Raw genomic sequence first — 24,294 nt, 5'->3', positions numbered from 1 at the left:
AACTCGTTTTGGCCGATCCCGGCAAAAAAATTATCGGTACGCGACGTCAGGAGATAGTCACTGTCCATGGTGCTGAAAGAGTTAAACTGTTTCAGCACCATAGACAGTGACTTGCGATCCCAAAATACATTAACCTGTAAAAAAAACCGAAGTTCTAACTTACCGATTACTCCTGTCTCCTTCCTGCAGTCCGACCTCCCGGGATGACACTTCAGTTCAAGTGACAGCTCAGGCCAATCACAGGCTGCAGCGGTCACTTGGACTGCTGCGTCATCCAGGGAGGTGGGGCCCGATGTCAAGAGAGGCGCGTCACCAAGGACGCGTCACCAAGGACTCGTCACCAAGGCAACGGCCGGGAAGTTCTCGGTAAGTAGGAACTTTATCTTTTTTTTTTACAGGTTTTTCGCTGTTGTGTTCGGCATTCATTGTCGAGGGTGCTGAAAGATTTAGCTCTTTCAGCACCTTGGACAGTGACGGGCGTTGACAAGCCTCATCTCTATGATGCCGGCTGCGCGAAAATCACGCAGCCGCGCATCAGACACGCATGACACACGCAGCTGTCAAATGGTTTTTGCGCTCGCAAAACGCTGCGTTGTTTGCGCGCGCAAAAACGCAACGTTCGTGTGAATCTGCCCTTAATATCAGGGGTTGTTATTTCCGGATAGATCATATCTCAAATATGTAAAGGATCAATTATTGTGATTATATTAGAAACAAATAATTAATTATGTAGCTGTCCTTGTACTCCCAGACCAAGCTAGTGGCGTGTATATAGTCCCTGACATGCATTAGTGTGATACCAGCAGCGATGTGAGTACGTCCCAGTTCATAATTGGTAATAGTGACCTGGGATTACACTAACTCAGGCTACTGGCACTGCTATTATTGAGGTGCGGTGCAGAGTGAGAGCTGTTCCACTGATAGTAATGCTGAGTTACTCTTAGGTCAGAATAAATCACTGTGGCTCACAGTAGTCAGAGCATGCGCATAAGACACAGATTTTACTTAATAGGTGGTGCTTTGTAAAACGGAAGCTCTGGGAGAGGAGAAAACCTGGACCGCACATCCACTGTGCTATACTGGATCAGCAAAATTAAAAAATGTATGAACACGAGGTTCTTAGTTTACATTTTTATCAAACTGTATAAGCTCCCTTGCCACTTCACGGCGACCTCTTTAAAGTGGGTCCCTACTCTACCAAGTGTAGTATCCCATGGCAACCAGTGCCACTGCCACACAGTACCTGCACAGAGAGTAAACCAGGAGACCAACAGCACCCATGCTGCCAGTATAAGCCACCTTGGCTCTGGGCCATGTCCCCCCACAGACACAGCAACACTGACCACCACAAAAAAGTGAACAGATGGAAAAAGCTCACCCCTCCTTGTCGTCTCTGTGGCCAAACTGAGAAAAAGATGGGTAGAAATCCTCATGCATTCTCCTGCTATTTAAAACCACCTGGGCCAAATGGGTGGAGTGTTGGTACCAGCAAAAGAGAAAGAATATATGTAACACCAATGGGAGAGGAGAAAACGTGGACCGCACATCCACTGTGCTATACTTAATCTATTAAGGATCGGCAAAATGAAACAATGTATGAACATGAGGTTCTTAGTTTACATTTTGATCAAACTCACGGCGACCTCTTTAAAGTGGGCCACTGGGTTGACTCCTTCAGCGTGTGCAGTGTCGCGGTAGCGGATGCAGCCAATAGAGTAGGGACCCACTTTAAAAGAAGTCGCCGTGAAGTGGCAAGTAGGCTTATACAATTTGATCAAAATGTTAACAAAGAACCTCATGTTCATGTTTATAGAAATACTTTTTGGCTTAGTAGTTACAGATCAGTGTGTATTGTGGATGTGCAGTCCAGGTTTCCTTCTTCATTTTTCAACATAAGAAATAACAATGCTGCTGGATGTATCCCGGTCAGTGGATTGAATCTGATCCTGTATCGCAAACAGCAATACCCCTGTGATAAAGCCTGTCCGGTGGGATATGCTCTGAAACAAACAAAAGCACACCGCTGGGCTGGCATAGCTAAATGCATCCCACTTCATCTGCTAAACAGAGCTGGTACTTGACCTGAACTCCCTACATTAGGTAAAGCAAGGTGGCAGGTGTCATTGCCATTCTAGTGAGAAGATGGATACTAACCTCAGGCATTCAGAAGCTGGTTTTCTCAGCAAAACGCACGTTGGATGTGGTAATAACCCTTTAATAACAGTATTAAACACTAAAAATGCATACTGACCAAATAGTTCTCACAGCGGAGAGTTTGCTATAATTGTATCCAGTCCAGAGAATCCTCTGTGAGCTAAACAACTATCAAAACAGAAGACAGATTGGTGGCGCTGCTGCTAATGTTTTTAGGTTACAGAAGCTTGCCTAGGCTGGATACAATTTTTACAATTGTATCCAGCGTAAACTTTCATCTGTATTATTAGGTTTGTACAGTAATGTACACAAGTGTTTCTAATTATTGACAGCAAAAAGATCTTGAGAGATAGTCAAGGATTGATAAAGTATATAAGGTGCATAACTTTTCATATATAATGATAAAATGTTATGTAAACACTTGCAACTATTTGTTATTGCTCCAACACATCTATAACTTACCGATCCTAAACTTATCAATCAGACGTATAAGGACAAAACGTAGAGATGTAAAAGGGAGTATGACTAAAGTAGAAGTGCTCGTGCACAGGACCGTGGTGGTGTGCACGGCCCATGATTTGCGACTCGGACAGCCGCGGATTGTCACCCGCAAGCCGTCCGCAAATCACGGGCCGGGCACATGGCCATATGCATTCATTTCAATGAGCCTAGACCGTGAAATGCGGCCATAGTAAGACACATCCTATCTTTTTGCGGTCCAGGCGCCCGGGCAATATGAGGGGGAGGGGGGGGGGGTGGACGAGTCTGCCAGAGATGGCTCACAGAGTAGGTTCTAAGCAGGGGATGCCCCTGAGTGAAACTGGAGAAGCCAAAGGGAATCTAAGCTGCTATGGACTAAAAAAATATAGTATATTTGTTAATTTTAACTGCTTATAGCAGCGTCAGCTCAAGATCAGTTCAAATTACCAAATTAACTTTTTTTTATTTATTTGTTGGGTCATAGCAGCTTTAGCTCCTGTTGGCTATACAGCTGACAGGGGCACTTTAGCAGATTTGTTCTAGTGAATGTGGAGTTCTCAGAACCTGATCCCCAATTGATAAAGACTTTTGATATCACACGAGAGGTTTTCTAAATCTGGAGGTACGCGTCAAACAGACCACAGATCAATCATTAAGAAAGCATTATGGCTGATGGTACAGAACTGCACTCTGGTCCCGAGTCTATAGACTGAAGAAATGTCATGTATTTGGCAGGTTCCCCATTTGTTAAATTAAATAAAAATCCACACCTAAAGACATTAAAACAAAATTTCAGTTTATATTTACACACAGAGATAGGAAAGTTATATATCAGAGTAATTATGCAGCAAATACATTGGTTATATTTGATATCTCAATAGGAATTATCATAAATTCCCTAATATAATGGGGTTTACCCTCGCAGTCATAGCTTATTACCTAGGATTCAGCATTTCCATAAATCACCATGTCCCATGCTCCCCTTCGAGTTGCATATCTTCCCATCACTCCTTTGCTTTTAAAGGGGTTGAAAGGTTTAGAAAATGTTCAAATACCCTATTAAGGCAAAAAGCAGCTAATAAAAGTGCCCCTCTCTTTGGAGGACCCTGCCTATCCATGCATTTAACAAACAAACTTAATTCCAATGTGCACCATGTAATGCTTCATTTTCCCCTGTGGTGGCGCTGCAGAGTAATTGAACGCTTGCTGCCAGGTTCTCTTGCAGATTACAGCTGATTGTTTAGTGTCTCACCAGCGAGACAGCCTATGATAAAGCCTATTTTCAGGGGACCTGTATTTCAACATTTGCCAGCCTAAAAAAGGCTGTACCTTAAGAATTTCTGGAGGGACATCAAGAACCAGGTCAGTATGGTTGTCACTTGACAATAAGATGCAACAGGGTGTAAAATATGGGCAAAAACCAGTGTAGAACTGGGCAATCTACTGAAAGATAAGGTAAGTAACCCAGCAAAGGTATGATAGTCATGTGCCATGGCTTTAGACCTATATTATATGATGGTCTTGCCAGAAAAAAATTCTATATTAATAAAAGGTATTTTTAATGGTATACCGATTGATGATATTACTTGAATTAATGGATGTCTTGTCCATAATACTACAGTGCATGGAACATAACATGGCAATATTGATATGTTGGTCCACTTTAATGGCACCATAATACACAAAATACATTACAAACTTTGTAGTCTTGACCGTGACCTACAGGGATTTTGCATACGCATAGAAGTGAGAGTGACTCACATGTGAACTAAAACAATCTTGACCTGGTAAATACATATTTTTTTATTTTAACCACATACTAGAAGCAACAGTAATTTTGTTTTTATCTGATGCCCATTTCATGATTTTAGATAAAGACATCCAGAGGAGTATGTAGTACACAAACTTGCAATTTTTGATCCCATTGTTGTGAGTTATTATAGTAAAGTCTATAAATGTGTGCTAGTCATTTTAATTCATAGTGCAAAGTCCTTATTTCCTGCAATTTTACTCACATACTTTATGCATAAATGACTTCCTCAATTAAAATTAAAAAATGTATAAATATTTTCCACACCAACCTTTTGCCATATTGCAACAATGTAAAACAATAGACCACTGTATATATAAAAGTGGGTATAAGCTTACCTTACATATCACAGTATGAAAGTAGCAGGGCAGACGTAACATTGAGTCAAGGTGTAATCGTGTCATTTTTCTTTTTAACCCATACTTCCTTCCATTCAGCAAAATACATATTCTTTTATAGTGGACATCCTTATTAATCATGTCCATATCTATTCTGAACATTGATGCGCTCAGCTTTAAGCCACAAAAATGATTTTATATTTTATGCAGGCAACGAGTCTCTTTTTCATTACCGGAGTCTTTATCGGCACCGACGTTACAGCAAATTTGTTTAGAACTTAATGTTAAAACCATTTCTGTTGTCATTACCTACCTGAGAAATACAGTCAATTATTTATTGAGTTGGCTAGGGTACAAGTGGTTGTGTTTGGTAACTGTACAAATAATTGGTATCTTGAGGTAGAAAATGTTAAAGTATACATTAAAAACAATAGAACAGTAAAAGCGATGACACAGTTCTTACCTATAACAATGCTTTCAGGGGACTTGTGTTTAAGATAAACATATAATAAAGTGCCAAGATGCCAATCAAACACTATAGTGGAATTAAACCTTTTCCTACGTCAAACTCGAATTCGATTCAAGAGCTGCACTTCAATTTTGTAATGCACCGCTCATCTCTGCAAGGTTATAGAGAGAAACATACATTTTTAAGACCACTTAACTCATCTAAGCTCTCTTTTCATTGATTGGCAATCACCTTCAGAGAAGTGACTGTTTAAGGTACATTAGATAGTAGATACAAGTGTCATAAAAGAAACTTAAGTCTCTGTAGTGTAATTGCTGTATGCCATTGATGAGAGAGAGGTTAAGTGACTGCTCCATTGTCTTCCTGAACTCCCAGCACTTGATTCTTCTTCATGTTGCTTATGTTTGACAACAAGTTGTTTGGCTTCTTCTTCATCAAGGAAAGGGCTTTCGCCATATGTCTCCTTCAACCAATTTCTTAGCTGAAAAAAGTAACATTAAGATAAAATAAATTAAAAAAACATTAAAACCAAGTTTTATCACTGCCCCAATTCGGTCTTTTAGCAATGTTGCATCTTCTGATGCAGTTTTTGACACGTTTACACTAAGTTTTGTTTTTTTTTTGTTTTTTTAATGCAGTGTGATCAAGGCCTAAAACAAAAGCTTTTTTTATTTTGGTAGGAAAATGATTTGTGGGATAACCCCTTTAAAAAGAATGTCATCAGAAAATAATCTATTGTTTAAATCAAGTTTTTCATCATACTTTTAAAGAATTTTCTGTGATTTTATTTTTAATTTCCAGGTTATCTTTATGGAAAAACAAACAAACTAAAATCTTACAGTTTTCACTCTGACCACTGAGCCTCACAGTAGACTGACACTTCCTGTTCTGTAAGGATCCCTTCTCAGCATTAATCTCATTAACATCACAGGCAGGATTACAATGAAAGGTAACATCTATTTACAAATAACCCAGCATCCACCATCATAATAGGTGATGGACACCGCTCCCCTCCTACCTCAGGTCACTGAGCATGCCTAGAACACTCTCCTATAGAAGACAAGTATATCTCTAAATGCTGTCCCATAATCATGTACAGAAAATAGAATTAAAAAATATACAATTTTTAAAAAGATTATCTTTCACTATCTGGTTTTATTTAGTAAAAATAAATCTAGATTACACATTCCCTTTTAGCTGAAGTTTCCTTAGGTGCTTGGATTGTTAATATTCAAAAATTTAATGCAGATTTTCAGTAGTCACTTACAAATAAGGACGATTCAAATGCAGGGGCTACAATAGTATGAGGCAGAGGGCTGAGAGCGGCAATGTACAGAAGGTAAATAATTTTTATAAATTTTTCCATGAATTCCCCTAAAGTGCATGTATTATCAGAAGCATTCAAATAACAGAGCAGGTTTCTTAGTAGAGGACAGCTTGAGATCTCCTGAACGGCGTTCTTTAGGCAAGTCAAACTTGGGTAGAGATATGGAGCTCTACATGCCTTCCAAAGTTGAAATGTTCTTTTTTAGTCTGGAGATTGACTTCCTGCCATTGTCTGTCATGCTATGGGCACTATATGGGCTGTCGGATAAGCTGCATGGAATATAAATTCTAGCGTTTCTCAAACTATGTTCCAGGGAACCTCATGGTTCAACTAAGGGGTCTCAGGGGTTCCCCAAGATTTTAGATAGGATATCAGAAAAAGCTCCGCAAATATTAAATGGCATCTAATGTACAGAAGAAGAAAAAAAAAGAGAGATGTCAATGCAGCAGGAGTTTGTTCTCAGAGTTCCAGGTTATTATCTTGATGAACAAAAGAAGCAGTTGAATAAAAGATACAGCTAAGCTACATCTGATCTCCGTATAGTGTATTCCACACTAGATAGGACTAGAAATGTATACGTTGAATGAATTATGGATATCTAAGATAGCAGATATGTTAACATAGATAACTACACAAATGAATCCACAATGAAAAAGGGCAATGCAGTTTAGGATTTCTTAAAAAATGTCCCCTATAAAAACAAAAACTATCACTAGATAATCTAAATAAACATATCAGAACATAAAAAAATATTTTATATAAATCCTATAAGCAATTTTGGTGACACTGATGTACAACTTGTACTCAAGATAACTGGGAAGCTCTTATCAAATTCAATCACCTACAATGATTTTTGTCACATTTTTTTATTATTTTTTTTTGCTTTGCAATGCTTATGCATTATCACACCACATAAATGACTAAGGCCCTTCATAAGAAATGAAGGAGATGGAAAGTACCTATTTTCATCAATTTCTTTAAACCCAACAGACTGAGTGTGATTGGGAAAAACTTTTACAAACGACTCTTCACGGTTCACAACTCTCAGTGTTTTGGGACAAAAATGTTTAAGCTGTTCAGATGCAATAAATTATAACATGAGCAGCAGTGTCAGAAATTAGGCCATGTAATGACATTTATTTTTGTTGCTATTCCTAAATACTATGTCATTAGCTTGCTGGAGTAGTCCCAGAATTTGCGTGAGGTAATTCATTGAATCTGGTTGAGAGAACGGTTTGTACAGAGAAAGGACTGTAACATGTGAGTGGTACACCCAAACACTAATAATGGGTGTGCAACAACTGTGAAAGGGCAGTGCTGCAAGTTGGCAAGCTCCTTGAGGGTGTGGGGCGGTAACTAATACTAATACGAAGTAGAGAAATAGTCCCAGCTAAGTAACTAAACATAAAATGAAAGGAGATCGTTAAATCTACTACTACAAAGTTTCTTAAACCGGGTTCCAGGAGACCTCAGGGTTCCACCAAAAGGTATCAGGGGTTCCCAAGATAAAAACGAGAAAGCACATTGTTAAGTTTGCACACAAATTCTATCTTTACTACACATGTAAATAACCAGTCACCATTCTTAGGAGGGTGCTCCAGAGACGTAAGAGAGCTGTAGTAGTAGTAGAAAGCCAGGTCTAGGGAACTTATTTAGTGCTGTTGGCGAAGACACAGAACAACCCAAGGTACATCCTGGGGAGAGGGAGGTTTGATGCCATTCTATGGCCACACGGAGTCTAACAAAGGCTCCCAAGGCTGCGTCAGTCAATGCCTATTACGCTGTGCCAGAGGCATGGCCTAATAGGTGCCTGTCAATTTTATACTGACATAATATAATGCTTTGGAATACATAGGTATTCCAATGCACTATATGGTAAATTTAAAAATCTTCAGTGAAAGACCAAAGAAAAAAAAAAATAGTGGCGTTTGGGCCCCTTCTATTAGGCACAGCAAAAGGTGGACTACTGCTAAGGGTATGTTCACACGGCTTAGCAAAATACGTCTGAAATTACGGCGCGGTTTTCAGGCGAAAACAGCTCCTGATTTTAAGATGTTTTTGGGGCTGTTTTTCAATGGAGTCAATGAAAAACGGCTCCAACAACATCCCAAGAAGTGACATGCACTTTTTCGCGGGCGTCTTTTTATGCACCGTCTTTTGACAGTGACGCGTAAAATTACACCTCGTGGGAACAGAACATCGTAAAACCCATTAAAAGCAATGGGCAGATGTTTGTAGGCGTAATGGAGCCGTTTTTTCAGGCGTAATTCGAGGCGTAAAACGCCCGAATTACGTTTGAAAACAGTGCGTGCGAACATACCCTAACCTTTATAGAACCAACAAGAGTCACAGCGTCACAAGTAAATAATGACATAGTATATAAAAACGTGTGTTTATTAAATGCACATAACAAATAGTAATCAAGAGCCAGGTTGGTTGGGCAGAACCAGCAGTATAAACTCAAACTCAATATTAGAGCTAATACATAGTTAAACATAGGCTGCAATAATAAATATCAAATCTAATACCCAAATGGGTCAAAGTAATATGAACCTTAGCCAAAAAATATATGTACTAATCAGAATAAGCCATACAGTTGTAGGTGGTTCTCCCAACCACCACTTCAGACCCTGACACACATTTCGCCATCAAGCTTTCTCTGGAGGTACAGAGATGGTGGGGGAAGTAGATGCTTTACCTAATACAGAGAGTGGGTGGGCTTACCTCCAGTTCATAAACACCAACTGTAGTTTAAGTAGCACATGTCCATCCGCCATTACCATCACACCCCTAATATGATTTGGCATCCAGAAGACACCAAGTGTGCATGACCATGCGCCGTTCGCATCTTCATAACACTTGAAGCCAGACTGGAAGCATGTACCGAGTACATGCACTCCAAAGTAGCCATCTTAGAAGTTGGCAATGAGTTGCTCCTTGCCACAATACTCCTCAATATTGAATCCCTCGAAAACGCGAATAGAAGGGTTGGATTCAGTAATGCGGAGCATCGTTGTTGCTTACTATGATTACTGCATACTTGGCCACTAGGGGCAGAAAGGAACAATTTGCATGTCTCCGCCTACTATCCCAGAATGCGGATTATTTGTGTGTGGATATGTGATGGAAGTGAAAATGTTTTAAGAAGGCCTTGTTGTGTTCCAAGAAGCATACTGTACTACAACAGATTACATTGTACGAAATGTCAGTGTAGATTTTAGAATAATGTCCAGTCTATATAAAACAAATTACTCAATTTATCCTGTACTCAATGGGGAGACACAGTTTATGGAAATTACCAAAGCATGACAGACAATGAACCAACAATAATTGCTGAGAGATAGCAGTTCAGAAGTATTTGAAACACAGCACTGGATGAGAATGGACTATATCACACAATGCAACTCAGGATCAGTGAAGAAAAGCAGTCGCTAAAATTTTATGCATATTTTAGATAGATTTAAATAGAGGCTCTGTCACCACATTATAAATAAAATAAAATATTTTTATTTAGAAAAACAATCATTCTTGACTGAGTTACGACCTATTTTAGCTTTATGCTAATGAGTTTCTTAATGCCCAACTGGGCGTGTTTTACTTTTTGACCAAGTGGGCGTTGTGGAGAGAAGTGTATGACGCTGACCAATCAGCGTCATACACTTCTCCCCATTCATTTATTCTGCACCTAGTGATCCTGCGTTGTTCACTATATATATATATATATATATATATATATATATATACACACACACACACACACGTTACTGACGTGTCCTGGCAGTTACATAGTCCTCCAGCCAGGACGGGATGTGTATTCAGAATCCTGACAATTTGCTGACGTTTGTGGTTGATTTATAGCACAGCAGGCGTAGTCTCGCGAGATTACACTGTAAACTGTCATTTACAGCGGGACTACGCCTTCTGTGCTGTAAATCAACCACAAACGTTAGCGAAATGTCAGAATTCTGAATACACTTCCCGTCCTGCCTGGAGGTAATGTATATTTACTGTCAGGACACGTCAGTAACGTTAGTGTGCGTTTATGTGGCTGCACATAGTAATCTTACTAGATCACCATGTGCAGAATAAATGAATGGAGAGAAGTGTATGACGCTGATTGGTCACTGATTGGGCAGCGTCATACACTTCTCTCCACAACGCCTCCATGGTCAAAAAGTAAAAACACGCCCAGCTGTCCATTGAGAAACTCATTAGCATAAAGCTAAAATAGGTCATAACTGTCAAAAATGATCGTTTTTAAAAAATAAAAAACACTGCTATAATCTACAGTACAGCGCCGATTACATCATGTACAAGATAGGGCACTTATAATGTGGTGACAGAGCCTCTTTAAGTGAGGTCTTTAGCCCCACATACAGTACATACGGTTAAGCCCTTGATTCTTAACAGAAATGTGTATTTTAGGGATGAGGAAGTAATTCAGTCAGTTAAACAAAACTTAATGGTGAGGGAGGGGGGATTATTTTGGTCTTAAAGTGGATTTTTCATGTCTAGTGGAAATGAGTCAGCATTAAACAGATTTCAACAGTTGACTCTCAAAGTAGCCAGCAGACTTTATTTTGCACTGTGCCTTTCCTGTACAGCGAATTATTTAAACTTATTGCATGACAAAAGCATTAAAAAAAGAAAAAAGTATTCTCTTAAGCTTTTTAAATTGTTTGACAAGTCACGTTAGCCTCGCACTTTCTTACTAATAAAGTACAGGTAATGTTTACTTACATGGTGAACATCACATTTTCCAAAGTCCTCAAGTTGCTTCTGAAAACCCATATTGGGGTTGGCACATGTTCTTGCTCCCCTAACAGCAGCCAGCGCATCTTCCCACCCTAAATCTGTGATTGTCATGACATAGGCTACTACCAAAGTGACACTTCTGGACACACCTGCCAAGCTTGAAAAAAAAAAAACAAGTAAATTTCACAAATCCCATTCAATGTGGTCATGCTAAAAAAAATAAAAAAAAAGTTATTTTAAAACAAAGTTCTAGTTTAAACGTGTATATATAAAACATTTTTTGCAAATATTTTCAAAATTTACTACCATAAAATATAGTCATGTTATAAAGGTATGACAGACCATTGGTCGGAATAGGGTCATGGTTGGCCAGTTCTAAAGTAATTTACTATTCATAGGACACTAGAAGTTCATCATATGAACAATGGAGAATATAGATATAATAAATTATTATTTTTAACGTGATTTTTGAAGATTTGTCAACATACATACCAGTGGACAAGGCATCCTTCACCTTTCAGTCGACATTCATGGATAAATGCTGTGCTTTCTTTAAAATGTTGTATCCTAGAAAAGATCCAAACAAAAACAATATTTGGAGTTTTTCTGCATTACAACATTGATTTACACAGCATGCCCACCACTTTAACCCCTTAAGGACACAGCCTACTTTGGACCTTAACCCCTTCCCGTTCCTTGACGTACTATTACGTCATGGCAGCTGTATCGTTAGCGCTCCATGCCGTAATAGTACGTCTCGGGAGTAACGGCCGTTTCGGCCGTCCTCCCGACACATACAGGAGCTGTGACGCTGCTGTCTTGTTCAGCAGCTGTCACAGCTCCTACAGCGGGGACCGATCGCTGTGTCCCCGCTGATTAACCCCTTAAAAGCCGCGTTCTATAGAGATCGCGGCTTTTTAGGGGTTAAGCTGCCATCGCCGGCCTGCTACGCGATAGCGGCCGGCGATGGTGACTATGGCAACCGGACACCAAACAATGGCGTCCGGCTATGCCATAGACGGAAGCCTAGTGGGTCCTGACAACGTCAGGACCCACTATGCTTGCTGTCAGTGAGTAGCTGACAGTTCTAATACACTGCACTACGCATGTAGTGCAGTGTATTAGAATAGCGATCAGGGCCTCCTGCCCTCTTGTCCCCTAGTGGGACAAAGTAATAAAGTGAAAAAAAAGTTAAAAAAAGATGTGTAAAAATTAGAAAATAAAAGATTTAAAAGTAATAAAAGTAAAAATCCCCCCTTTTCCCTTATCAGTCCTTTATTATTAATAAAAATATATAAACAAACAAATAAACTATACATAATTGGTATCGCCGCGTCCGTAACGGCCTGAACTACAAAATTATTTCATTATTTATCCCGCACGGTGAACGCCGTAAAATAAAATAATAATAAACCGAACCACAATCACAATTCTTTGGTCACTTCACCTCCCAAAAAATGGAATAAAAAGAGGTCAAAAGGTCGCATGTACCTAAAAATGGTACTGATCAAAACTGCAGTTCGTTACGCAAAAAATAAGTCCTCGCACGGCTTTATTGATTGAAAAATAAAAACGTTATGGCTCTTAGAATAAGGTAACACAAAAAGTGAATGATTGTTTACAAAACGTATTTTATTGTGCAAACGCCATAAGACATAAAAAAAAACTATAAACATCTGGTATCGCCGTAATCGTATCGCCCCGCAGAATAAAGTGAATATGTCATTTATAGCGCACGGTGAACGCTGTAAAAAAAAACGAAAAAAAACCAATAGTAGAATTGCTGTTTTTTAGTCACCACGCCACCTAAAAATAGAATAAAAACTGATCAAAAAGCCGCATGCACCCCAAGAAAACTACAATGGATTCCTCAAGGGGTCTAGTTTCCAAATTGGGGTCACTTTTGGGGGGTTCCCAATGTTTTGGCACCACAAGACCTCTTCAAACCGGACATGGTGCCTAATAAAAAAGAGGCCTCAAAATCCACTGGGAGCTCCTTTGCTTCGGAGGCCGGTGCTTCAGTCCATTACCGCACTAGGGCCACATGTGGGATATTTCTCAAAACTGCAGAATCTGGGCAATACGTATTAAGTTGCGTTTCTGTGATAAATCCTTTTGTGTTATAAAAAAAATGGTATAAAGAGGATTTTCTGACAAAAAAAAATGTAAATTTCACCTCTACTTTGCTCTAAATTTTTGTGAAACACCTAAAGGGTTCATAAACTTTCTACATGCTGTTGTGAATACTTTGAGGGGTCTAGTTTCTAAAATGGGGTATTTGATAGGGGTTTCTAATATATGGGCCCCTCAAAGCAACTTCAGAACTGAACTGGAACCTAAAAAAATAAATAAATGAGGCAATACTTCGCTTCTTACATAATACTGATAATGAGCCGTGCCCACCCCGAGATGACACCAGTTTTGACCGTTTGTCTAAACGGAGACCCTTATTAGACCGTTCCAGTGCCCGGTTTTCCCAAGCATACACCCCCGAGAAGTGTATTTCTATTGATGAGTCCCTGGTACATTTTAAAGGGAGGGTTCAATTCCGCGAGTACCTGCCGGGTAAGAGGGCAAGGTATGGCGTGAAGATGTATAAGCTGTGAGAGTGCATCAGGGTATACCTACAGGTTTAGGATATATGAAGGAAAGGCCACCCCCAAACCAGACTGCATCCTGGACTACAATAGGTACATGGGAGTGATGGACTTGTAAGATCAAGCCCTGAAGCCCTACAGCGCCATGCGGTGTGGTATAAGAAGCTGGCCGGGAACATCATATAGATGGCTTTGTACAATGCGTACGTGCTACGTCGATGTGCAGGCCAGACGGGAACTTTCCTGGAATTTCAAGAGGTGATTATCAAGAACCTAATCTTTAGGGACCAAGAAGGGGGGGCACCCAGTACTTCTGGAAGCGAGCCCACACGCATCGTACCAGGGCAACACTTTCCAGGGGAAGTTCCCCAAACTGGCAAGAAGGGAAAAAGTCAAAAGAGGTGCAAAGTCTGCTATAAGAGGGGGATAAGGGAGGACACAATATATCAATGTGACACGTGTCCCGAATAACCAGAGCTCTGTATGAAAGTGTTTTAAAATTTATCATACATCCCTTGGTTTATAATTTACCCCAATTTTACTTACCCTGATGCACTCCGCACAGCTTATCCCCCCTAGTCTTTCCCCTCTGGGCCCTGCTGTGTGTCCAGGCAGCTGATAACAGCCACATGTAGGGTATTGCCATACCCGGGAGAACCCACATTACAGTTTATGGGGTGTAGGTCTCCGGTCAAAATGGCCACTACACCTCTAGATGAATGCCTTAAGGGTGTAGTTTTTAAAACGGGATCACTTCTTGCGGGTTTCAACTGTACTGGTACCTCAGGGGCTTCTGCATACATGACTTCGCACTAGAAAATCCCGAGTAGGCCAAATGGTGGTCCTTTCCTTCTGAGCCCTCCCATGGGCCCAAACGGCAGTTTATCACCACAAATGGGGTACTGCCACACTAAGGACAAATTGGGCAACAAAATGGGGTATTTTGTTCCCTGTGAAAATAAGAAATTTTGATCACAAATGACATTTTATTGGAAAAAATGACATTTTTTTCATTTCAGAGCCCAATTCAAATACGTGCTGTGAAAAAAATGTGCGGTCAAAATGGTAACAACAACCCTAAATGAATTCCTTGAGGGGTGTAGTTTACAAAATGGGGTCACTATTGGGGGATTCCTACTGTTTTGACACCTCAACACCTCTTCAAACCTGGCATGCTGCCTAAAATATATTCTAATAAAAAAGAGGACTCAAAATGCACTAGGTGCTTCTTTGCTTCTAGGGCTTGTCTTTTAGTCCACGAGCGCAGTAGGGCCACATGTGGGACATTTCTAAAAACGGCAGAATCTGGACAATACATATATAGTAGTGTTTCTCTGGTAAAACCTTCTTTGTTACAGAAAAAAAAATGAATAAAATTGAAATTCAGCAAGAAAAATGAAATTTGCAAATTTCACCTCCACTTTGCTTTAATTCCTGTGAAATGCCTGAAGGGTTAAAAAACTTTCTAACTGCTGTTTTGAATACTTTGAGGGGTCTAGTTTTTAAAATGGGGTGTTTTATCAGGGTTTCTAATACATAGGCCCCACAAAGCCACTTCAGAACTCAAGAGGTACCTTAAAAAAAAGGCTTTTGAAATTTTCTTAAAAATATGAGAAATTGCTGTTTATGTTCTAAGCCTTGTAACGTCCAAGAAAAATAAAAGAATGTTCAAAAAACGATGCCAATCTAAAGTAGACATATGGGAAATGTGAACTAGTAACTATTTGGGGTGGTATAACCGTCTGTTTTACAAGCAGATGCATTTAAATTCTGAAAAATGCAATTTTTTCAAAATTTTCTCTAAATTTTGCAATTTTTCACCAATAAACACTGAATATATCGACCAAATTTTACCACGAACATGAAGCCCAATGTGTCACGAGAAAACAATCTCAGAATCGCTTGGGTAGGTTTAAGCATTCCGACGTTATTACCACATAAAGTGAAATATGTCAGATTTGAAAAATGGGCTCTGAGCCTTAAGGCCAAAACTAGGCTGCGTCCTTAAGGGGTTAAGGCTCAGAGCCCATTTTTCAAATCTGACATATTACACTTTATTTGGTAATAACTTTGGAATGCTTTTACCTATCCAAGCGATTCTGAGATTGTTTTCTCGTGACACATTTGGGCTTTATGTTAGTAGTAAAATTTGGTCGATACAGTGACTGTATATTTGAGAAAAATAGCAAAATTGAGAAAATTGAGAAAAATTAGCATCTTTTTTTAATTTAAAGAGGCTCTGTCACCAGATTTTGCAACCTCTATCTGCTATTGCAGCAGATAGGCGCTGCAATGTAGATTACAGTAACGTTTTTATTTTACAAAAAACGAGCATTTTTGGCCAAGTTATGACCATTTTTGTATTTATGCAAATGAGGCTTGCAAAAGTACAACTGGGCGTGTTGAAAAGTAAAAGTCCAAGTGGGCGTGTATTATGTGCGTTACATCGGGGCGTTTTTACTTCTTTTACTAGCTGGGCGTTCTGACGAGAAGTATCATCCACTTCTCTTCAGAACGCCCAGCTTCTGGCAGTGCAGACACACAGCGTGTTCTCGAGAGATCACGCTGTGACGTCACTTCCCCAGGTCCTGCATCGTGTCAGACGAGCGAGGACACATCGGCACCAGAGGCTACAGATGATTCTGCAGCAGCATCTGCGTTTGCAGGTAAATCGATGTAGCTACTTACCTGCAAACGCTGATGCTGCTGCAGAATCAACTGTAGCCTCTGGTGCCGATGTGGCCGACACGATGCAGAACCTGTGAGTGACGTCACAGATCTGCACTGCCAGAAGCTGGGCGTTCTGAAGAGAAGTGGATGATACTTCTCATCAGAACGCCCAGCTAGTAAAAGTATTAAAAACGCCCCGATGTACGCACATAATACACGCCCACTTGGACTTTTCCTTTTCAACACGCCCAGTTGTACTTTTGCAAGCCTCATTTGCATAAATACAAAAATGGTCATAACTTGGCCAAAAATGCTCGTTTTTTAAAAATAAAAACGTTACTGTAATCTACATTGCAGCGCCTATCTGCTGCAATAGCAGATAGGGGTTGCAAAATCTGGTGACAGAGCCTCTTTAACATCCAACGTTGAAAATGTTTGAGGAGCTATTGTGGGACTATATACAGGAGTATGTGACAAAAAATAGAATTATAAGTGACACCTAGCACGGTTTTACTAAGGACAGAAGTTGTCAAACCAACCTGATTTGTTTTTATGAAGAAGTGAGTAGAAGCCTAGACAGAAGGGCCGCTGTGGATATAGTGTTTTCGGACTTTGCAAAGGCATTTGACACTGTCCCTCAGAAACCTAATGAGTAAATTAAGAACTGTAGGTTTAGATAGTATAGTTTGTAATTGGATTGAGAATTGGCTCAAGGACCGTATCCAGAGAGTTGTGGTCAAGGATTCCTACTCTGAATGGTCCCCGGTTAGAAGTGGTGTACCCCAGGGTTCTGTGCTGGGACCACTATTATTCAACTTATTTATTAATGATGGGATTAATAGTACGGTTTCTATTTTTGCAGATGACACCAAGCTATGTAGTATTGTTCAGTCTATGGAAGATATTCGTAAATTGCAAGCTGATTTGGACACACTGAGCGTTTGGGTATCCACTTGGCAAATTAAGTTTAATGTAGATAAATGTAGAGTTATGCATCTGGGTACCAACAATCTGCATGCATCATATGTCCTAGGGGGAGCTATACTGGGGGAGTCATTTGTTGAGGAGGATCTGGGTGTACTTGTAGATCATAAACGAAATAACAGCATGCAATGTCAATCAGCTGCTTCGAAGGCCAGCAAGATATTGTCATGCATTAATAGAGGCATGGACTCACAGGACAGGTATAGAATATTACCATTTTACAAAGCATTAGTGAGGCCTCATCTAGAATATGCAGTTCAGTTCTGGGCTCCAGTTCAAAGAAAGGATCCCCTGTATTTGGAAAAAATACGAAGAAGAGCAACTAAACTAATAAGGGGCATGGAGAATATAAGTTATGAGGAAAGATTAAAAGAATTAAACCTATTTAACCTTGAAAAGAGACGACGAAGGGGGGACATGATTAACTTATATAAATATATGCATGGCACATACAAAAAAAATATGGTGAAATCCTGTTCCATGTAAAACCCCCTCAAAAGACAAGGGGGCACTCCCTCCATCTGGAGAAAAAAAGGTTCTCTCTCCAGAGACCAGCCTTCTTTATTGTGGGAACGGTGAATCTGTGGAATAGCCTACCGAAGGAGCTGGTCACAGCAGGTACAGTAGATGACTTTAAAAAAAGGAAGATAATTTCCTAGAACGAAAAAATATCAGCTCCTATGAGTGTATAGAATTTGTTTCATCCCTTCCCCTTTTCCCATCCCTTGGTTGGACATGTGTCTTTTTTCAACCGTACTAACTATGCAAAAAATTGCCATGTATTTACCGTCATCCATCTTTCCGTCAATCCTGACCAGTTGTCCAGTCACTGCAGATTAAAAGCATTCCCACAATATGATACTGCCACCACCATGCTTCACTGTGATTGGTGTTCTTTAGGTGACGGGAAGTGTTGGGTTTACACCACAAATCGCATTTCCCATGATGGTCAAAAAGTTACTAATTTACAGATGTGCCAATCTTTACCTTGACTTTTAAAACATTAAATATACAGTGGCAAGAAAATTTAACTTGAATTTTCAATGGCTTTTGTCACGCTGCAGCAAGTTATCAGTCAGGATAAGGACCGCTACATCCATGTAGCAGTCCACAGAACATTCTATCATGTGTTTGGGAAATCTGCCACATGCAGTTTGGCAAACTCAAAATATGTTTTCTTTTGTTTCACTTTAAGAAGCGACTTTTTTTATGGCCGCTCTTCCATAAAGCCTTACTCTGTGGAGTGTACTGCTTATACTACATACAAGCAGGGCCGCCATCAGGGGGGTATTACTGGTACTCCCGTCAGGGGCTCGGCCACATGGATGAAGAAAAGGGGCCCGCCGGGCTGCCGTCGCCCCCCCCTCGGACTGTTGCGCCCCCCCCCTCGCAACGCTCACGGGCCCCCCTCGGAACGCTCACGGGCCCCCCTAGCGACACCCCCCGCTAGCGAAACACGCGGCAACCCCTGCATACCTGTTGTAGCTTCACTGGAGGGGAAGATGCAGCATGTGCTGAAGCTGCGTGTGGAGATCCCGCCCCCCAGCTCCTCTACACTGCCGACAGGACCTGCAGGCTGGCGAGTATGTTCCCCTATTCATCCCGATTCCCATCCCCCTGACCCCATTTGTAGATTGTATAAAGTTGGTTAAAAAGTTTTTTGGTATTTTTTCGTTTTCCTAGCGTTTTTTGCCGCGATTTTCGTAATCGCGGCAAAAATGGCGCAGTTTTGCCGCGATTATATAAAAATCGCGGCAAAACCGCGTGATTTGTGCCGCAATTACGAAAATTGCATTAAAAAAATATATATACAAAACATGAAAAGTGCTATTAGGCTATATTCTCACAGTGCGGTCAAGTCACGTTTCTGCAAAAATTGTGGCAAAAAAATGGAATTTCACCGCACTGTGTAACTAGACTAAGGCCTTATTCAGACGGCCGCGTTCGGTCCGTGATATCGTATGATGCTAGAAACCCGGCTCCCTGAACTGTGGTCGGTCCGGGAAATATGGCCGATACATGGTCCTTATATCACAGACCGAACATGGACATCTGAATAAGCCACTTACTTGCCTCCTATTTTTGGTGCGGATTGCGCACTGAAAATTCACTACAAATTACAATATAAGGCCTTATTCACACGAACGTGTTATACGTCCGTGATACTTATTACGTCGCACGGACTTATGCTAGTGAATGGGGCCGTTCAGACTGCCAGTGAATTTCACGCAGCGTGTGTGCGCTGTGTAAAACTCACGACATGTTCTATACTTGCCCGTGTTTCGCGCAGCACACACCCATTGAAGTCATTGGGTGAGTGCAAATCGTGCACGGCACACTGAAGCACTTCCGGGTGACGCGCGTGATTCGTGATACAGTAGGTAAAGAAGTGAAGGGAAACATAAAAGCCCCCCCTTCTTTACTGTGTTGTAACATCAAAACAGAGTGTCATAATGATGCCGGCTGCGCGAAAATCACGCAGCCGCGCACCATATGCTGACGCCACACTGAACTTTTGCTCGGGCAAAATGCAGCGTTTTTTGCGCGTGCAAAACGGACACGTTCGTTTGAATAAAGCCTAAGGCGATATTCAGACCAACGTGTGTGAAATCAGACGTGAAGAACGGCCGTTTTTTGTGGCCGATTTGCAGCCGTGCGGGACCCGGTTTTCACACATCCCTCATAGACTTGAGTCTATTGAGGGATCCGTGAAAACGCACAAAAATAGGACATGTCCTATTTTATTACAGGCCCTTCACACGATCCGTTAGAACAACAACCGTGTGAATAGCCCCATAGAAATACACGCAGCCGTGTGACGGCCATTAAAAAAACGTCCTTCACACGGACGATTAACACCTTAGTCTGAATAAGCCCCATCTCATGTGAATGGGGTTTGTCAGAACGTCATGCACGTGCAGCATTTCACCCCACAAATAATTTTTTTTCAGCTTCCCAGTACATTATGCGGTACAATAAATGGTGCGATGAAAAACTACAACTTGTACCGCAAAAAACAAGCCCTCAAGTAAAAAAAATTATAGCTTTTGGAAGGTGGAGAGGAAAAAAAAAAGTTAAAATCCAAAAAATGGCTGAGGAGGGAAGGGGTTAAATAAGCTGCATCCCTATTAGCCCTTATTCACACAACAGGGTTTCCCGGCCGGGTGACGGCCGTTCATAAATCAGCCGTCACCCGGCTGCAGTAGGAACAATAGACCCCTAAAGGGCTATTCACACTACCGATTTTTTGACGGGCCGGGAAAACCGGCCGTCAAAAAATGGGACATGCCCTATTTTCGGCCGTTTACCCGGCCGCCCGGCTCCCATAGAAGTCTATGGGGCCGGGTAATACACGGCCATCACCGGAATGTTTCCCGAGTGATGGCCGTGTCTACCGTCGCTCGCTCTCTCCTCCTCACAGCGCAGAGTGCATGTGAGGAGGAGGAGTGTATCTCATTCAGAAGAAGCGCTCTATGCTGGAGGTAACACTGTGGAGGTACTGCTGTAGCGACGTCCCTGCTCTGCTATGTGCAGGGGTACTGTGTGGCAGGGCTGGGGTGTACAGCAGGTGGAAGGGGGCGCAACGCTGGCTCCCTTCCCAAATCGCCCTGGCCCGGCGAATCAGCCTCCTTTCCGCCCTGGCGCTTCTTCAGGCATCGCTACAGCTATAGCAGCCATAGCAGCTGCTAGCGGCGACACCTACCATGGCCGATGGCGCCACTAGCAGCTGCTGTGGCTGCTACTGCTGTAGCTTCGTCCCTGCTCTGCTATGTGCTAGCCCCACTTTAGCTCCCTGAAGGACCGGAATCCCTGTGTGTTCGGGGATTCCGCTCCTGGACAGAGCGCTTGATGTCTCTGTCCATATCTGGGCAGTGACATCAGGGGAAACTCCTGAAGCGGAATCCCCGAACACTCTGTGACCGGGGATTCCACACCAGGAGAAGCCAGTAACGTTCAGTGTCCATAAATGGACACAGACGACACATGGGGCCACATGGGGATTCCCCTTCAGGAGTTGCCCCTGATGTCACTGTCCAGATATGCCCAGCCCGGAACGGATGCAAAACTAATGCAAACCGGGCGGGAAAAACGGCGGGGCACTGTCGTGTAAATAAGGCCTTAGGGTATGTTCACACAATTTGCAAAAACAGTCTGAAAATACAGAGATATTCAAGGGAAAACAGCTCCTGATTTTCAGACGTTTTTTAAGAAAACTCGTGTTTGCTCATCCACTTCTCTTCGTTACCACCCAGCTTCTGGCAGTGCACAGACACACAGCGTGTCCTCGCGAGATCACGCTGTGACGTCACTCACTTCCTCCCACAGGAACTTCATTGCGTCGGACGAGCGAGGACACGCTGTGTCTGTGAACTGCCAGAAGCTGGGTGTTAACGAAGAGAAGTGGATGATGCTGATTCGTCAGCATCATACACTTCCATTCACAATGCCCAGCTAGTAAAAGAAGTAAAAACGCCCAGATGTAACGAACACAATACACTCCCACTTGGACATAACTTTAAACACGCCCAGTTGTACTTAAGAAAGGCTCATTTGCATAAATATAAAAATGCTCATAACTTGGCCAAAAATGCTCGTTTTTGAAGAAAAAAAAAACGTTACTGTTCTCTACATTGCAGCGCCGATCTGCTGCAATAGGAGATAGGGGTTTGAAAATCTGGTGACAGAGCCTCTTTAAAGAGACTCTGTCACCACATTATAAGTGTCCTATCTCCTATATAAGGAGATCGGCGCTGTAATGTAGGGGACAGTAATGCTTTTTATTTTAAAAAACAATCTTTTTTCACAAAGTTAGGAGCGATTTAAGTTTATGCTAATGAGCTTTCTTAATGCCCAAGTGGGCGTACTTTTACTTTCGACCAAGTGGGCGTTGTACAGAGGAGTGCATGACGCTAACCAATCGGCATCATGCACTCCTCTCCATTCATTTACACTGCACTAGCGATATAGATATATCGCTTTGTGCAGCCTCATACACAAGCCCTAACATTACTAGTGTCCTGATAATGAATACACATGAAATCCAGCCTGGACGTCATGTGTACTCAGAATCCTGACACTTCTGAATCTTTTTTGTGAGATTCCGGCAAGTGAAACCAAATCTCGTTTAGCTCCGAGATCTCGCGAGATTTCGTATCCGTTGCTGGAATCTCACAGAAAAGATTCAGAAGTGTCAGGATTCTGAGTACACATGACGTCCAGGCTGGATTTCATGTGTATTCATTATCAGGACACTGTAGTAATGTTAGGGCTTGTGTATGAGGCTGCACATAGTGATATATCTATATCGCTAGTGCAGTGTAAATGAATGGAGAGGAGTGCATGATGCCGATTGGTCAGCGTCATGCACTCCTCTGTACAACGCCCACTTGGTCGAAAGTAAAAGTACGCCCACTTGGGCATTAAGAAAGCTCATTAGCATAAACTTAAATCGCTCCTAACTTTGTGAAAAAAGATCGTTTTTTTAAATAAAAAGCATTACTGTCACCTACATTACAGCGCCCATCTCCTTATGTAGGAGATGGGGCACTTATAATGTGGTGACAGTCTCTTTAAGGCCCCTTCACATCGTATTGTTGCCCTAAGTTTATCGTGTAGTCAGGAAATCTCCTACCTTACAGTATAAACAACGTAGACGATAATTCACAGGGCTCCATTATGTCCTTTTAGCCTCCGTGCTTGTGGACGTCGGTTTACCTTCTTTTCGAAGGATGAAATGGCGTAGTAAACTTTGTTATTCCGGAGTCCCCAGGCAGCATCACAAGTGCTCTACCCGTGGACTTTGTCCCTGGGAGCTCCTGACATCACTGTCCATATATGTAAAGTGACATTAGGGGATTCTCCAGGGCTGGAATCCGGAGCGGCGCCATAGTCCCTGGGCAGAGCGCTAGTAGAAGGCTCCAGCCCTGTTCATGGACAGTAACTTCAGGAGTTTCCCCTGGGCCATTCCCCAGGCGACGTATCCCACTGTATGCCATACAGTCGGATACGTTTTAGCTAAATAGATCAAAATCCAGAGCATTAACCGGTCACTGCCGGCTCCATGGTTTCCTTCACTGTAATTGACATCAGCACCAAAATCATTTAATGCGAATAACGTACAAACGTGAGCGCCACACTTTCCGTTGCCCACCCGCAGTAATGGAGGGGGGGGGCCAAGATATCATGGCTGTATTCCTGATATCATTCCAGAAATTCCTGATGGCGGCCCTGCATACAAGCATTGCAACAACCCCTTCATTCCGGTCACTGCTCGTATTGTGAATCGCCGACACAGTAGTAGCGGCGATTCACAGTATTACAACCCTCTCCCATTGAAGTGAATGGGAGAAGGCTGTAATACTGTGAACTGCCGCTACTGCTGTATTGGTGATTCAGAGTACAAGCAGTAACTGTAATGAAGGGGAAGCATTGATTGTACGAGCACTGCGGCTCATTCAAAACAGCTGATCGGTGGTTTCCTGGCAGTCAGAGTCGATCGATCAGCTATTGATGGCCCACCCGGAGGATAGGCCATACATTTTTTAGGGACTGGAAAACCCATTAAAAGGTTTGTTTTTTCAGTGTACAGCTACTTAAGATATTTATTATGCAAGATGTATATAAATTATATTTATGATGTAATCCAACAATTATGGTTCTTTGCAAACTTTATGAAGATATTCACCTTTAAAGTGAACCGGTCAGGTGAT

General features: G+C 41.7%; 1 protein-coding gene across 1 annotated transcript in view; it reads right to left on the bottom strand.

Moving 5' to 3' along the window:
- Positions 1–3,409: 3,409 nt before the first annotated feature.
- DUSP22 (dual specificity phosphatase 22) overlaps positions 3,410–24,294 on the bottom strand; it is an 80,293-nt gene continuing 59,408 nt past the window's right edge. The window contains exons 5-7 of the mRNA XM_075826690.1: positions 11,826–11,900; positions 11,319–11,490; positions 3,410–5,732 (exon numbers count right to left, since the gene is read on the bottom strand). Of these exons, the coding sequence (XP_075682805.1) occupies positions 5,544–5,732; positions 11,319–11,490; positions 11,826–11,900 (436 nt within the window). The 3' untranslated portion in view covers positions 3,410–5,543. The remainder of the gene's footprint in view (positions 5,733–11,318; positions 11,491–11,825; positions 11,901–24,294) is intronic.

This window comes from Rhinoderma darwinii, chromosome 5 (assembly GCF_050947455.1).
Source record: "Rhinoderma darwinii isolate aRhiDar2 chromosome 5, aRhiDar2.hap1, whole genome shotgun sequence".
Lineage (NCBI taxonomy): Eukaryota > Metazoa > Chordata > Amphibia > Anura > Rhinodermatidae > Rhinoderma > Rhinoderma darwinii.
This window is presented reverse-complemented; position numbering and strand designations above follow the sequence as displayed.